Source organism: Elephantulus edwardii, unplaced genomic scaffold (assembly GCF_000299155.1).
Source record: "Elephantulus edwardii isolate Elephantulus edwardi_28Jun2011 unplaced genomic scaffold, EleEdw1.0 scaffold00216, whole genome shotgun sequence".
NCBI lineage: Eukaryota > Metazoa > Chordata > Mammalia > Macroscelidea > Macroscelididae > Elephantulus > Elephantulus edwardii.
Window position 1 is genome coordinate 1154109 of NW_006399966.1, and position 16652 is coordinate 1170760.

A 16652-nucleotide genomic window follows, 5' to 3' on the forward strand; every position below is an offset into this window, starting at 1 on the left:
TTTTTTTAAAAATTCCACTTGATGACTCTAATCCAGTGAGTTAGATCAAGTGTGTGTACAGATGCACATACCAGCACACACAACCAGCAACACTTAGAGTGAGAGATTTGGGGGAGGCTATCTCCTGCCCAGAGATCTAATAGAGGAAAGCTTATGTGCTGATCAAGTTTTAATACGTGGTTAACAAGAATTGTACACCAGTTAGCAGGCACACAAAGGCTGTGGGTAGGACGACCGATGCCTGGGGCATTTCCACTTCCCAGCCCGTTCTCTGCCTACCTGTGCACCGGTTCACAGCCCCTATACTAAGAGAAGCCAAGAGGACTGCATGGACAGATGAACCTTTATTTAAAAAAATAGCACTTCAAATAAATTAAAAGGGACAACCGTCAAGTGTTCAAATTGTGAAGGAATAGTTGAAAACCTAGAGAGATTCCAAGCTGCAGTCTTCTAACCTCATTCTCTGTCCAGTGGCAAAGCTCACACATCTAAGTGCTCCCATCCAATCACTTCCCTACGGCGAGGAAGGAAGCAACTGCAAACAGGAGACCAGATGGAGAAAGCTGCATCTGAATGGAATGAACATTGCCACGTACTTGCTAATACGGGTTTCATTTTCTGACCAAATGTATTCTTTCAAAAATAAAAAAAAGGGAAGGGAAGCTGCATGTTTTTAAAAATTGAAATTATTTATGGATAAAACACTAACTCTAGTGCCTTTAACGGGCAATAGCAACTTTTTTCCTCCGAAGTCAAACACATCCCCACCTGAGCCTCTGTGCTGCAAGCTTCTCAGGAGATGTTACCTAAACTTTATTAAAAGAAAAGAACAAGTTTAAATATAGACACTGGACTAGCCCAGTCTGTATTTTCAAGTCCACATTCTTCATCTGAAGCACTGCATCAGGGACACCCCCTGAGTCTGCATGTTTTCAAGTTCACAGTACATGGAACCAGTTTTTCTTTTTCATTTTTCCTCACTCCGAGCAGCCACACACAGTGACCATTGACGCTGGAACCTCGGGCGGGGCCTTTTCCTATGAGGCCTGGCCAGAGCTGCCCCAGGTTTCTCCTCAATGAGAATCGATGCTGTCATGCTCTATGGATGGGAAAAAGCAAGAAAATAAAAGCACCTGGTACAGGTTTCATGAGATCCATTCGGATTCACTATGTTCCAAACCCGCTGCTGAATGCCATTTGTCCATTTTGCGTGTTCAACAGTCTATGGCCTAGGAGTCGGTCTCAATTCGAAGAACTGTTATTGGACACTCCAGAAGTTGATGCAATAGCAGCTCCAGCAGGGCTACTTGTGGAGACTGACTTTCGGATGTGAGGCAGCAAGTATGGGTCACAGGCCAGCTGCTGAACATCGATACGGTCCTCTTTTCGGTAGGCTAAGCATCTCCGAATAAAAGCCTGCAAAAGAAAGTTTTTTGAGGAGGCCTGAAGCAGACACCCATGCAACCCCAAAGGACACCTGAGGCGCTGTGAGCAAACACATGTCAAAGAGAAGGGCCCTTCTAGGAACCCATAGGCAGAGCCACAGAAGGTAAGGGAGGAATCAGGCAGCGACGCTTTTCTCCTTCCCAATCATACCCCATTGAGGGTGCTGAGCAGTTCCCAATGTGCAGAAAGGGCACTGTGTCCAACACTTCTGCAGCCAAAGCACTAAGATAAAGGGAAGGACCCCTCACTGCCTAGGCTTTTGGATGGGCACAGTCCAACTACATCTACAAGCTGATTAAGTGACAAACTAATGAGAAACTAACCATTTTCATCATTATCGTGACATAACACACTGTACAATGTTTCTTTGTGTGCACTAATGTGACAAGCTGCGTGCTTTTCACAAAATGTGCAAGCCCTTGCACCTTCGTTTCTGATATGTGCTATTTGTGTATGCAATACTTCCATGAGTGTGTCATATGGGGGAAATATGCTACTTCTTCTTTCCTAAGAAGAAAATGAAGCAAATAATTACTTGACAGACATCCAAGCAGTGAAAGGATGCCTAAGATAGTACCTGCAGCCTATAAGTACAGCATACTGTGAGAAGGGATCCAAATTTACTACCAACATGGAGGTTTCCTTGCAGAAACAACCACTTGGAGATTTTACAATAAAGACTCTCGTTAAATATGTAATCTCTATTTTTCTGTTTGTTGTTATATACCCTCACTTTTTAATCACATAGTCCATTCAATCAAAGTTCTATAATGTAGCCATTTTTAACTGAATAAATTTTAAAAATCCGATAAGCTATTAATTTTCTATGTTTTCATATTTAACTAGCAAAACATAAGAGTGTAATGCCAACCCTTGTTTTTCAAAGTAAAATACACTTAAAGTAGGAATGAAACAAATTTACAAAATTAATATAAGACCAAAGAGTAAATATTTCTCCAGAGAATGCCATTGCTACTCAATAGTGCTATGCTTTTTCCTGAGGAGATACAAACAGTAAGTGTGCTAGTTGATCAGATTCTTTAAAAATGACTATTTTGTTCTTTAGGGTTCTCTTGGAGATTAATCTTTGCATACAAGCTTTAGAGGAACTACAGTGATATTGATGGGACAATGGAATTGAAAGACAAAGCAACATTCATTAAATAAGAAATTATTAACATTAAATAATATTGCTTAATAACATTATTTTTACACTGCCGAAAAGAATATAATGAACCATGGCCTGTAAATTTGGAGTGAATATTTAGTGAGGTAACTAACTGGAAGAAGTAGAATTCAACAGGCTTGCTTGGGCTGCACAGGGGTCAATGGGACTTACTTTTGAATTTTCTCTCTGCACTGTCACCAACATGGGCTGAAGAAACATCAATCAGATCATATCACTATCCTAAGACCACCAACTGCTTTCCTTTGTATTTTACCAGTTAGATCTGCCCACCACACTCATCTCTACTCTGCCTGCGCTAGGGCCTGTGGAGCTCATGCTCAAACCCAAGCTCTAGTCTCTGTTTAGAAGACTTTCCCCCACCAACAATATCAACAGTCATTGCCTTCTTTAAATCTGTTACTTTTTCCTACCCTTCATATCTACTTTTTGATTGCATGGAGTTTGTCTTCTGTCACCTTAGCTTTCCTCATTTTATGGGAACAGTTCTCAGATTCTTGGTCCACTTACCTAGACTAACCAATCTGAAGATTATTTTATAAATACTATCACCTTCTACATCTCTTTTCTCTATCATCGCTCACTTAGCCAATTAATATCTCTTTCTATACTTCTTTGCAAGTTGTTGAACAAAGTGTAGGAAAATTCAGTTTGCCAATGGTTGTCATTAAATATTCAAACTTTCTAATCTTACCTGGCCCCTAACACTACTCAAAATTCCTTCTATGAGATTCTAATCTGCTTACTTTTCCATTTTTGTTGCTGTTGTTATGTACCATAAAGTTGGAACTGACTTAGAGCTGACCTTCCAGTGTATTTTATCACACGGGATAATCTCAAGGGAGGAGATTACGGGGATAATCTCAAGGGAGGAGATTACCCATTCTTCTCCCACAGAGAAGCTGGTGGGTTTGAACAGCATGCTTTTGGAATTGCAGCACAGCTTCTTGCCACTAGGCCACCAGTGCTCTCTCATTTTCTATAGCAGATAAGTTAAACTTTACAAAGGATGAGGATGTGCAGGGGTCAGGGGGGATTAATCACAGGATTGTACAATTTGATACATGGGGAAAGGTGAGAAAAACTGGAGGATTCTGTTCTGGAAAATAATGTATTCGAATTTTTAAAATAAACTAGTATAATAATTTTTAAAAAATTAAACAAAGGGTAAAAAAAGGAGGCTTTCCCCCTAAATGTCCATATGGCTTCAATCTTCACTACTTTCAAGCTTCTACTGAGGCTCTCATTTCATCACTCAGGTCTGTCCTTGCAATGCCATTTAAGAGCAACTCCTACCTCCATGCCCTCTATCCAACTCTGACTTACTTTCTTCCTAATATTAATCACCATCTGAAATGAGCTAGGCTTTCTGCTTATTTGCATCTTTCATTTAGTAAATTGTAACCTTTTAAATGCAGGTCTTTTGCTATTTAATTCACATTTCTATTCCTACTACCTACAACAATGCCTAGTGTTTACCAGGCACTCTAATTATTTGTTGTTGGAGGTGTGGAAGGAAACAGTGCAGGCAATTGGGGAAATGCACAATTAGAAGGAAGAAGATTTTTTAAAAAATGAAGACGATGAGGAAGATTGCAGAGAATTAGTGGAAAGATTTGGATAGATTTCTGTACTATTCAGAGTGGGGTACATCTAACAAGTCTCTAAAGTTTGAGGAATATTTGTTTATCTACTTACTGAATAAATACCAATATCTCATCAAAGTGGTATAAGGGAAATGGTTTTAAAAGCTTGGTGGATGAGGATAATGAGAGAGCAGCCAAGCAGCTCACTCAAATCTCAGTGCTGAACGACAGCAGGAGGTATCAACTACTGGGTGCTGCTATTGACTGAATTGTGTTCCACAAAATATGGGTTGTAAATCCTAACCAACTGCCTATAATTCTAACTAGGAATGGGTTGCCTTTAGTCAATCTCTTTTGAGATATAAAAAAAGATGATCAAAGGTGGAGAGAACCAAAGGTGGAGTCAGACAAATGCCAAGATGTATGGAGATCTCCAAGGAACAAAGGAGATGCTGAAAAAATGTGGAACTTCCAGAGCTGAAAAAGGCTGTCCAACTAGAGCTGGTGCCCTGAATCCACACTTACAGCCACCTGAATTGTGCGAAAAGAAATGACTCAAGTCATTGACGTGTGATACTTCTGTTCTAACAGCACCAGTTAAATAATAACAGGCCATGTGAGCGGCACAACCACTTTTTATGGAAGCCGTTTTGCTCTTCATATTTTATAGCAGCTGTTCAAAAGGTTTAAGTACTCTTGCCCAAAGCCACACAACTATTCAATGCAAAGCGGACACTACGATTTGGATTCAAAGCTGGGTCTCTCTGCACTCACTGGCCTACATTTGCCCTGGGCACGTTATCAGAGGACCTCTTTGCAGATTTACTTTTGTGATTATGTAGTGTTAATACTGTTGAATGATCAAAGGCAGGAAGCCATCAACCAGGAATCAGAAATATTTTGAAAAAGTGGCTCTTTCCTAACCTACTTTACATGGCCACACTGGGAGGACACCAAAACACAAAGAAATGAAACCAGGTCTGTAACTCTTCACACTGACGTTAAAAAATGTCAAATGATCACAGCATTGACAGAAGTTGACTATTTAAATAAAACTAGTTAATATATAAAAAAGTAAAATCTGGTTTGCACATGTATCAAAGCTTAAGTGATTAAAATGCCCTTTTCCCACACTCATTCCATGTTTCTTCTACTTCAATTAGTTTTTCATAATGCCCGCACCAACTGCTGCCACATTTATTGCCATGACCACTCATTTGCCATTTAACTTCAGGATCCTTTATATTCTACTAGGTTCACGTTCCCTGGCCAGGCTCTATGCTGACATCCTGCATGTGGGTAGCCACACTCCCAAGAAGCTCTCATCAGCAGAGTATGTTCTTTCCTCTCTGTCTATAGGGAGCCTGTATCATCGTCTGACATACTTTGGACATGTTGTAAGGAGGGACAGGTCCTTGGAGAGGGACGTCATGCTTGGGAGGGTGGAGGGACGGCACAAGAGGGGAAGACCCTCTATGAGGTGGATTGATTCAGTGACTGGGGTAATCGGGATCGGTGTGTCAGAGGCAGTGCGACTGGCACAGGATAGAGCAGGGTTTAGGGCTGTTGTACACAGGGTTGCTATGAGTGGCAAACGACTCGATGGCACATAACAACAACAACAAAAACAACAAATAAATAAATAAAATTTAAAAACCCACCCATTAATAGTTCCAGTAATAGACTCAGATGTTGGAATGGGCAGGGTGTAAGTAACATTCTTCTGCCGCTTGCCCTTGTGGTGATTTTATTGCTGGGAGAGAGCTCTGGTGGCTTAGTCGTAAGAAGCTGCCCTGGAATACTGAAGGCACATGGTTCAAATCCACCAGCTGCTCCTCTGGAGAAGGATGGGCAATCTCCTCCCGTGCCATTAACTGGCTCTGAAAATCTGCTGAAGGGTCAGCTGTGGGTTGGTTCCAACTCAAAGGTACACAACAGGGGAATCATTTCAGGTGGCCAGTGGGTCAAAACTTACCTTTGCTTCAGGTGTTACTACTGGCTTTGGCGGAAACTGCACTTCAGTAGCTTTGAGGATGGTATTCTCTTGTAGAATATCTTGCTGGGACTGGTTATGACCAAAAGGCTACCAGATAAAATTAAACAAACACAAACAAACATAGGTGAGTTTCTGGTCAAAACAAAAGAAATCATTCAAAATCACAGGAAGGTATAGAAGAAGACATCCCCTGATGAGAACAGCTGGGATGGAGATGATCTCTAACACTGATTTTAAAGGGAAAAGATTCTGAACTTAGGGTCTACAACTAGGTCACAGCAGGATGGGACCAGAAATAGCATCATCTATGTCACAATGTCACTACTAAGTTTTGATGATAGCAAAAAAAGAAAAAGAAAAAAAAAGGTTCAAAGCAAAAACTCTTTAGTTTTAAGTAGTACCAGTGCATTTAAGCAACATAGGTGGCATGTGCAACTGGTAGACTCAAGACAGAGAAAAAGAGGTGAAAAAGCAAGTTAAAAGTAAAACAGTTAAGCTAAAACCAAACCCACTGCTATTAATCAATTCCAAGCACTACCAAAACGTTCAATGCCATCCACACACAAAGACACCCCTCTACATTTGGTTTCCAAACCTGTAAATTTTAATGGGAGAAGACGGCTTATCTTTCTGTCAAGGAGATGCTGGTATAGTTAAATAGCCAACTTTTCAGCTAGCAGCCAGACACTGCAGCACCAGGACTTAGAATGGGTAAAACAAACCAAAAAACCCCAAACCCACTGCTATCAAGCTCAACTCCAAAGGTCCTCTCCACTGGGTTTCCAAGGCTGTCAAACCTAACATACTAGGTAACATACTAAGTCTAGGAGAAAAGACAAATCTGCAATTTATTACTAGGTTTCTGTTGTTGACTGCTGTTGAGGTGAGCACGACTCATAGCAGCCCTATGAACAAAAGACCTAAAGTTTTTCTATAACTGTTATCAGTTATCAAAGTTCAGAGTGTCCAGAAGCATGTGGTTTAGGAAATGGATGCCACTCCTGTTTCCAAACCTGTCAAACTGGGAGCTCCACCAGACACTGGGAAAATCTGCTGTCAGGGACCTCTCCAGAGTGCTGAAAAGCAATGATGCCAGTCTAGAGACAAAGGCGCGCCTAATCCAGGCCATGGTCTTAACAATTAATTGTTAAGCTTCAAAGAGCTGGATAATGACTAAGGGTGAAAGAAAAAGAATCAATGCTTTCGAGTTGTGGTGCTGTAGAATAATCTTGAACATACCATGAATTGCTGAGAAAACAAACAGGTTTGTCTTGGAGAGACAAGTCTCTCCTTGGAGGCTAGGATTTTGAAGCTCCATCTCACAAACTTTGAGCACATGGCCAAGAGAGACTGGTCCTTGGAGAATATCATGCTCAGAAGGGTGGAGGAACAGCCAAGAAAAAGATGACCCCAGATGAGATGGATTGCTACAGCATCTGTGGCAATTGGGGTCAGTGTGTTGGAACTACTGAGACGGGCTCAGGACAGAGCAGGCTTCTGAGATGCTTTACAAAGGGTCGTTATAGGTTGCAGGTGACTCAACAGCACATAAAAACAACATACTCTATTGGTGGTTTTTTATTTAAGCCTCTTGTTAAGAGTTAACAAGACCTTGGGGAGGAACTTTGTATTTAAAAGTCAGTTGGTATTATATTTTGGAAGAACTAGGTTATTACTTTTACAAATGAAGAGAAATCTTGGTCCAAGTTAAGAGAAGATACTTTCTGACATCACCTCCCTACACAAGAATAGGTAATGAAAAGGAGTTCTAGATGTATTTCCAATTTCAGTTCCTGGGTTCCTTAAGAATGGCCCTTGAGAAGGTGGCGTATTATTTATTTGTATATTGCTTTAAAAAAATTTTAGACATTGTAAGCTACAAATCTTTCTCACAAGAAAAATGTGTCATCACTAGACCGGGCCCTTCCCCCCTTACCTTCCTTCCATAAAGACACTGGTAGAAGATCACACCCACAGACCAGACGTCAACTTTATTTGAGATCTTTGGCGGTTCTTTCCCAACCACAAAACACTCTGGTGGTAAATACCTGAGACAACAGGGAAATAAAATTCTTAGAAAACTAACTACATCAAGCTAAGCCATGTGCCTACCAAAAGGCAAAGGAGAAAATCTTGTTAATACAAATATGTGAATTTTATCAACTGGCAAAGCAATTTAGATGTGGCTGGAAAAAGTCAATGAAAATAACTCAGGGTGGTCTGTCAAAAAAAATTCTACTGTTGTCAAGTCAATTCTGATTAATGGAAACACGTCACTGGGTTTCTGAGGTTGTAAATCTTGACAGGAGTTTGCCTATTTTTCTCTTGGTGGATTTGAACTTCCAGGCTTTTAACATCCTGATATATCAAAACACTACATCACCTGGGCTCCACAGGCCTTAAAATACATTTTTCAATTTACCAAGAGAAATATTCTCCCTCATCTCAATGGTCTTTTCCAGGACTGTGCAACACGTAAGCACCATTTAATGTACTGGAGAGGGATGGGGCAAAAAAGTGCATTCCATTTTGAAATAGCTCAGTTGATAAATACAATTTAAAGTGACAGAGTCTTCCTTTCACGTTGGTTAAGGGGGCTTTCTGTAACTTCCAAATGAATTCATGACCAAGTATAACTCTCTGAGGGGAGAGGCTGTTCTGTCTTCTTTAGATGGCCTCCTTGGGAAATCTGGGAAGAAAACAACTTTAGTATCTAATCAGCAGTGACATTAAAGCCAAAATGGTCAGAAACTGTTTACATTTCTTACTTTAAATGTGACCAGGGGCTTACTGGAAGGCTAACAAAAAGCCAAACAAAATAGTTATTGTTAGCACAGTTCGATCAATTCTCATCTGAATTCCTCCCTCCCCATGACTGGTCTCTTAAGACACTATAGATGGATGGTCAACCACACAACCAAATCTTATGGTTTAAATGCCTCTTGGTATTAAAAAACCCAAACAAATATGCCTCCACTCATTGCCTGGAGACTTAGCCCTAGCACAGCTAGAATGTAGAATTTTGAATATAACCAATCAATTTTCACAGATTTCATGCTGACAAAATCTATTCTGTGACAAACTCTTCATTTTGAACCCTGTTGTGTTCCAGGTGTAATAATCTAAACTTACTGCTTGAAGGGGATGACAAGAGGTGCGGAGGAACAAATAGTCCCTCTTCTATCAGTGCTCTCTATCCAATTTAAGTTTCAGAAGTTCTCCTCTTTCACTAAGTAGCTTCATATTCTCATTCCTTATGTTTAACAGACTTTTTGGATGATTAATATTTCTAATTATATTATTATGCCACAAAAAAATTTTAGCTAAAATATACCTTCAAGAATAAAAATTTAGATGCAGAATTCAGTAAGAAAAAAGATAAATTAAAATGAGAAAGGGAAGATTTATGAAAAATTTATAAAAAGAATAGCTTTTCTTTGCAATACCGCTAAAACCTCCCTGAGCCTTAGAGTTCATGGTTCTTAATTTAATATACTTAAGCATGACTTTGGATAAGTAACAAATACTACTTTTTTTCTAGAATTACAGTGTATTTCACTTTTTCATGGAGATGATAGGAAAGAACAGGAACAGTATTAAGTGTTAGAATACTTAACTATTTGAATGAAAAACTAACATTACTTCATTTATAGATAAACAGAGGCATAGAAAGAGATTTACTTGTCTGAAGTAACTACACCCTTTGTAGTCTAAACATTTTCCTGATAAGTTAGTTTTTTCATTCAAATAGTTAATTATTCTAATTCCTATCAAGGACTTTGGGGAAGTGTAGAAGGTAGTTTTAAGGTACTCAGCTCCAAGACAAACACAGTTATATATTCCATCAGAAGTGTCTTTATACAGAAAAATTATTTTCAAGACTTAGTCTAAAAAAGTAGTCAACACAATTCTGGAACAACCAACTACTGCAAACAGACACTCGGAATTTTTTTAAATTATTATTTTATGTGTATGTGTGTGTGTGTGTGTGTGTGTGTACTGTCAAATCGGATCTGACTGGTACAGGAGGAGATTGTCCCTCCTTTCCCGGCAGAGCATCTGGTAGATTTGAACCGTGCACCTCTGGGATTGCAGTGCAGCTTCTTGCCACTAGGCCACCAGAGCTCACCTGTTCTTTTTTTTAAAATAAATAAATAAATAAATAAATAATTATTGTACTTTATTATTTGTGTGTACCGTCAAATCAGATCTGACTGGTACAGTAGGAGATTGTCCCTCCTTCTCCAGCAGAGCATCTGGTGGATTCGAACCTCTTACCTCTTCTTGCCACTAGGCCACCAGAGCTCCCTAGATATTCAGAATCTGTTCTATGCTTCCTGCCTGTTTTGTTGTTGGTTTTGTGTGTGTGTGTGTGTGTGTGTGTGTTTTTGTCATCAAAAGTCCTAAGACAATGACACACTGAGGACAAATTAGGGACTATGAGAATATTTCTACATTAAGTTTCTAAGATCTTCATAAAAATCCGTCCTTGATTATCTCAGAAGCACCCTTTCTGTTAATCATTAGGAAAATCTCAAGCATATGCTAAAATAGAACAGGAAAATAATGTTCCAGGTAGCCATTATCCAGCTTCAGTAATTATCAACACATGGCCAATCTTTGTTCATTTATTATCTATCTCCCAACACTGATTTGAAGCAAATCCCAGATATATATAGTTTTGTTCATTTCAAACACTGAATTTTGTTGCTGGGTAGACTAGAACTCTTAGGAAAAACAAATTTGAACCTTGTTCTACCCTATGCCATCCTCACAATTTCCAATTTGCTCAAGTCCATCGCTGCACGCATTGTGTCAATCCATCCTGTTGAGGGTCTTCCTCTCTTTCTGATTGTCTGACCCCACATCTTTTCAAACATGTCTTTTTCCAAGGACTGGCTGATAATATGCTTAAAGTCTGTGAGACAAAGTTTCACTGAGCTTACTGAGTATTCTGGTTGCACTTTTTTCCAAGATGGACTTGTTTGTTCCTTTGGCTATTAACGGGATATTTAGTACTCTTCTATACCACCACAATAGCTTTTTCTGACTTCCCTATTTGTGGTCCAATTTTCAGATGAGGCACAGAAAGTGAATCAAAACCCCATGGCTTGGATCAAGTACATCTTAATCTATAAACTTGACAATGTTGTTCTTCAGCACTTTGTAATGGTCCCTGACAGCAGCTTTTCCCAATTTTTTTATTTCCTAACTGTTATTACCAAGGGTGGATTCAAGTAAAATTAAATCACTGACAACATCAATCTTTCTCCACCTATCACAATGTTGACTACTGAACTAGTGGTGAGAATGTCTGTTTTCTTGCTGTTGAGCTGTAATCCGTAAGCAAGGCTGTGTCATCTGCATAATGCAGATGTTGATGTGTTGATAAGTTTTCCTCCAATCCTGATGCCACAGTCTTCACGTAGTCAAGTTCCTTGAATGATTTGTTCAGCATACAAATTGAACAGGTATGAATAAAGGACACAAGCTTGATGTACAACTTTTCCAAATATAAACTACTCAGTGTTTCCTTCTTCTGACAACTACTTCTTGGTTTATGTGTAAGCCCCTCCCTTTTTAATTCATTTCAATGAAAATTTACAGAGTCTTTGAGACTCCCATTCTTCTTAATGCTCAATTTTTTTTATGATCCACACAGTCAAATGCCTTTGCATAGTTAACAAAACACAATATGGTTCTGGTATTCTTTTTTTTTTTTTAATTGGTTCTGGTATTCTTGACTTGTAGCCAAGACTAATCATATATTATCAATAATATCTCTCATTTCACAGCCTCTTCTTTTTTTTCCACAGCCTCTTCTTAATCAGCTGGAATTTCTGGAAGTTATTATACTATTCCAATAGGTTTTGAATAACATTGGGAAACAATGAGGAAATTAATTTATATGAAACAACTACAACTTTTAAAAAATCCAAACAAAAACGAAGTTACCCCAGCAGAAAGTTCAAATCCACAGTTGTGTGGATTTATATATAGTAATGGTATAGACCTGGTCCCAGAGTTTCCAATAGCATATATTTTTGCATGTTTAACTGGTGACAGGAACACCAACCCACAGTCACAACCACAGTGAATAAACACACTGTAAATGTAGCTTCTATTTTAAACCTAGAATTTTGGAGTTTTAATTTAGGACTGATTTTCACTATAGGTACTTTCAACAAGCAATGGAAAAGTACATTTTTTTGTTGTTGTTCATGGTGTTATTAGCAAGATTTAGTTCAGGAGAGGCAACCCTTCTCCTCTATCTGCTTCCTTACAAGTATTTTCATCCCAAAGTCAATATGCTCCTAAGACCGAGTGCACTCCCATCCCAGAGAGAAGCGGTTTGACTAGCTGAAATTTAATGCTATGTGCCAGCCCTGTCTTGGTGCTAGTGAAGGTTTTCTCTAGGTTCAGAAGAGCATGTTCTAATATGTTCCTTATTGTTCCTATGTCTTTCCACTTTGGAAATAAAAAGGAGGCTCTGTTATTTAAAACTCTTTTACAATAACAAAGTTACAGTCCAACATGTAGGTGTATTTTGTAATGTTGTCTAAGGCAACAGTAGGCAGAAGCAGAATAGGTCATAAGACAGGCAAGTGGAGTCAGCTGTGGACTGGGAGAAGAAAAACCACAGACGAGAAGACTGTGTCTCAAAATCTTTTATACTGTGGTTCTCAGAAATGGATAAACTTCTTTGGTAAAGAGTACTCACTTTTTTCCTGCATAAATTTCATGTGATGCTGTGGTTATTTTACTTCTTGCTATTTGTAACTCTTTAGTTCTTGAGAGTCCATCATCCTTGGGCTACTTATACCATGAGCTTATAAAAACAGGCCTGCATTTATCTGAAAAGAATTTAGGACCAGCCTTTATATCACATCCTGTGAACAATCTCATGCAAGGCCACCTTGTGCATGAAACACGGATCTCAAACACTTAACCATACAGTCTCTCAGCAGTGTTCAAAAAAGAAAGAAAATTAAGATAAACTGATGAAAATATAAAGAATCAAACTATGTAGATGTAGTAACTATTTGGGATGGTGGCAGTGGAGGGATTCTGCCTCAGCATACAGTGCACAAATATTAATTATGAATTACCAACCCTTCAGTAAAGCAGGCAAGTACATCCGCACCAGTCCTGGCAGCCTCCTGAGTACCTACCAGTAAGTCCCAGCACCTTGTGACGTTAGCTCCATGCCATCCACTGAATTGTAGCTATCGTCATCCATGATCTTGGAAAGACCAAAATCGGTGATTTTTATCTCTCCACATGCTGTACCATTTACTAAAAGAATATTACCTAAAAACCAAAATGTTAAAATCTTATAAATAAGCAGAAATTTACTGATTAAGAGAAGCAGATATCTATCTATCTATCTCTTTATCTATATATAGATAAGAGTTAAACAACAAATTCTTGCATATAAAAGTAAACATCAGGCTCCCTTCGATTAAGTAATATAGACTCCCAATGCTGGACAGGGTCCTCAGTGTTGGTTACTGACTTCTATTTTCCAAGAATGACCTGTTTAACGGTCAAAAAATGACTACTGGGGTGGGGGTGGGGTGACAGCGGCAGCAGTAGATTGAGGACCAATAAGTAAATACTACTTTTAAAGCTGGTCAGAATAGTGGGAAAAACTGACTGAACTCTCTGTAAGGATCTCTAAACCACGATGTTCAGAATATTGTAGTTAGAGGTGGGGGTGGGGAGGAAAGAAAGAAAAGCAGGTATGCAAGGGAGTCAAACAAGCACCATAGCACCACCTACAGGCACCGTAGCAGGAAAACACAGACAAAAAGTGATGGGGAAACTTCCCACACCGCTTCACTAGAATTCATGTATTATTTTTCAGCCATCTGAACGGTATTAAAACACTAAATAGTGAAATTAGCATGAAGCTTCCAGGAAAGGAAAGAAAAATCAATTAACTACATCAATCAACAAAAAAAGAAAGAGGTGAAGATGAAGCATTTTCCTAAAAACAAAAACAACCAAACCCCAAGCTAAATTACTAGAAACGTAGGCATAGCACATATTTTCTTAAAACAGTAAAAATCCAACTCAACTGAGGATAATAATAATATACTAAAAACAAATAGGAGGATAAACAAAAAAGCAAAGTGATGTGGAAGTCTATAGGCTCTTGTGATGACTGTTTCTCCTCTTTGCTGCTGCTCCAAATCAGAGAATAACTGTACAACAGATGAAAATGCTCTATTCGGAACATGAGATGGGAGGCATATATGCAAAGTAAGCTATGAACTTTGTGGGCACGTAACAGAGATTTGGAGTAGAGGAAATGCTACAAGGTGTGAGTAATGGGAAAAACAAAACTGAACTTGCCAGGACAGTTAGTTCTTAACCAGACTGACATCACAAAGTGCCCTAAAGACAAGGCCATTGTTCTCCCAGAGACATCAGGACTCACTTATCAGACTCAGTCCTGTGATTCATTTTCCCACACCTACCCCTGTGTTAAAAGTTACCATGTCTTTTTAGTTCCTGCCAAACTCTCTAACTTTTTAAAATTACAAAGAGTAAAGCCAAGCTACCAATCCTATCTTTTAAAAGTTAGACTTACCTGGTTTGAGGTCATAGTGTATGATGGGAGGTTTGATTTCATTTAAGTACTTTAAAGCATTCACAATCTGCATGATAATGGATCGGGCCTCTTTCTCTGACATTAATTTATGCTGTTTCAGGTAGAAGTCCAGATCATTTCCCTCACAATATTCTAATACTGTACAAAACCTATAATAAAATAGATTAGTGTTTAACAATGGGAGAACAGCAACTGCTTTAAGCCTATCTAGACCATTTCTAGAGAAAAGTCAGGATATTCTTCCTTCCTTCTTTGGTCTTTAAACTATTATCTACTCCCTATACCCCCTTCTCCCCCAACAGTATTATAACTACTAAAGCCGTTTATAAAAAGAAATGGTTTATTCTCTTGGCACCAAGGCTGCATACCCTCCACACACTGGTTTCTGCTGTGCTAAAAGTTCACCCACAATACATTTCTCTCTTCTTGAATCTAGGTGACAAAATACTGATAAGAATTGACAAGACATCTTTGTACTATGATTTCCTTTCGGGTGGATTTTGCTAAGTGAAACTTGTTAAGTAAACTTTTTCTTTCTTTTTTTTTATTTTTTTATTGTATTATTTTTACGTGTACCGTCAAATCAGATCTGACTGGTACAGGAGGAGATTGCCTCCTCCTTCTCCAGCAGAGCATCTGTAAATTTTTTTCTTAAAGATTTTTTTTCACAATGAAAAAAAAAATTGACAAGACAATAAACTAACAATCTTCCTGGAAACTCTCATTCCCTATCATGTCATGCACCCATTTCTAAAGCAGCACACTGATCATACTCGTAATACTCAGCTGCAAACATCAGATTACATAACCCTGAGAGCTGGCAGTGAAGAAGATGCACATCACAAGAACTCGTTGCTGAAGAAATCTGGGAACAATAATGCATTTGAATTTCCCCTCACTAAACAGAAGGTGTAAAAGAGCTTTTTATAGTACCTGTGATTCCAATGCAGTGTTATAGTGTATGAGAGCCTCTTCTTACACTTATATTCTATTATATATACCCAAATTTAAAATTACATATACTATTCATGATAAAGCTTTGGGCATGCTGCTAGGAGAGGCTATTCCTTGGAGAAGGATATATCATGCTTGGAAAGGTGGAGGGCTCACAAAGAGAGGAAGACTCTCAACAAACGGATTGACACAGTGACTGCTAAAATGGGCTTGAACGCATCAGAAATTGTGAGGATGGCACAGGACAGGACAGGCTTCTGATCTGTTGTTCAGAGGGTCTCTATGAGTTATACTTGACTTGAAGACACCTAACAACAACAACATGCCATTCATGACTAAGGGTCACGTTTCTATATTCCAATCCCATTATTAACTAAGTAAGTTTCCCTGAACAGTTTGAATACTGCCAGAAGATGGTGTTGTTACCTTTTGAACTATCTTAAGTTATAACAATATGGAGGTCTATTTGTCAGGGTGTACCAGGAAACAGAAACCACTTGAATACTTAAATTCAAAAGGCTATACTTTATAAATAATCATAGGAATGATGACAAAGACAAAATGGCTGGTAACTCACTCCAGAGAAGTAGGAGGAGAGATGGTGCAAGCCAAACCCAGGGGCCAGGTACCATGGGAAAAGAACCCATAGTGGTGCAATGGTGGGTGGGATGCAGGAGGACAGAAGACCTTGGCTTCTCCCCACTCTCTATATCCTGCTGGTTGAGCCCAGTTAGATGCCAACTGTCCCAAGAACCAGATAAACATTGTACACAAAGGCCAGCCTACCTGTGTTGCAGAGCAGGGGAAGGGTGAGGAACTGATGTGAGATCATGGCAACCACTATGAACTACTAAGCATTTTGAAGTC

General features: G+C 39.0%; 1 protein-coding gene across 2 annotated transcripts in view; it reads right to left on the reverse strand.

The window, feature by feature from the left end:
• Positions 1 to 16652, reverse strand: part of TLK2 (tousled-like kinase 2) — a 150737-nt gene continuing 134085 nt past the window's right edge. For both annotated transcript variants that reach the window (XM_006897800.1, XM_006897801.1), the window contains 5 exons: positions 14811 to 14980; positions 13387 to 13525; positions 8151 to 8262; positions 6194 to 6301; positions 1 to 1416 (listed from right to left, as the gene is read on the reverse strand). In XM_006897800.1, coding sequence (XP_006897862.1) covers positions 1243 to 1416; positions 6194 to 6301; positions 8151 to 8262; positions 13387 to 13525; positions 14811 to 14980 — 703 coding nt within the window. In that variant the 3' untranslated portion in view covers positions 1 to 1242. The remainder of the gene's footprint in view (positions 1417 to 6193; positions 6302 to 8150; positions 8263 to 13386; positions 13526 to 14810; positions 14981 to 16652) is intronic.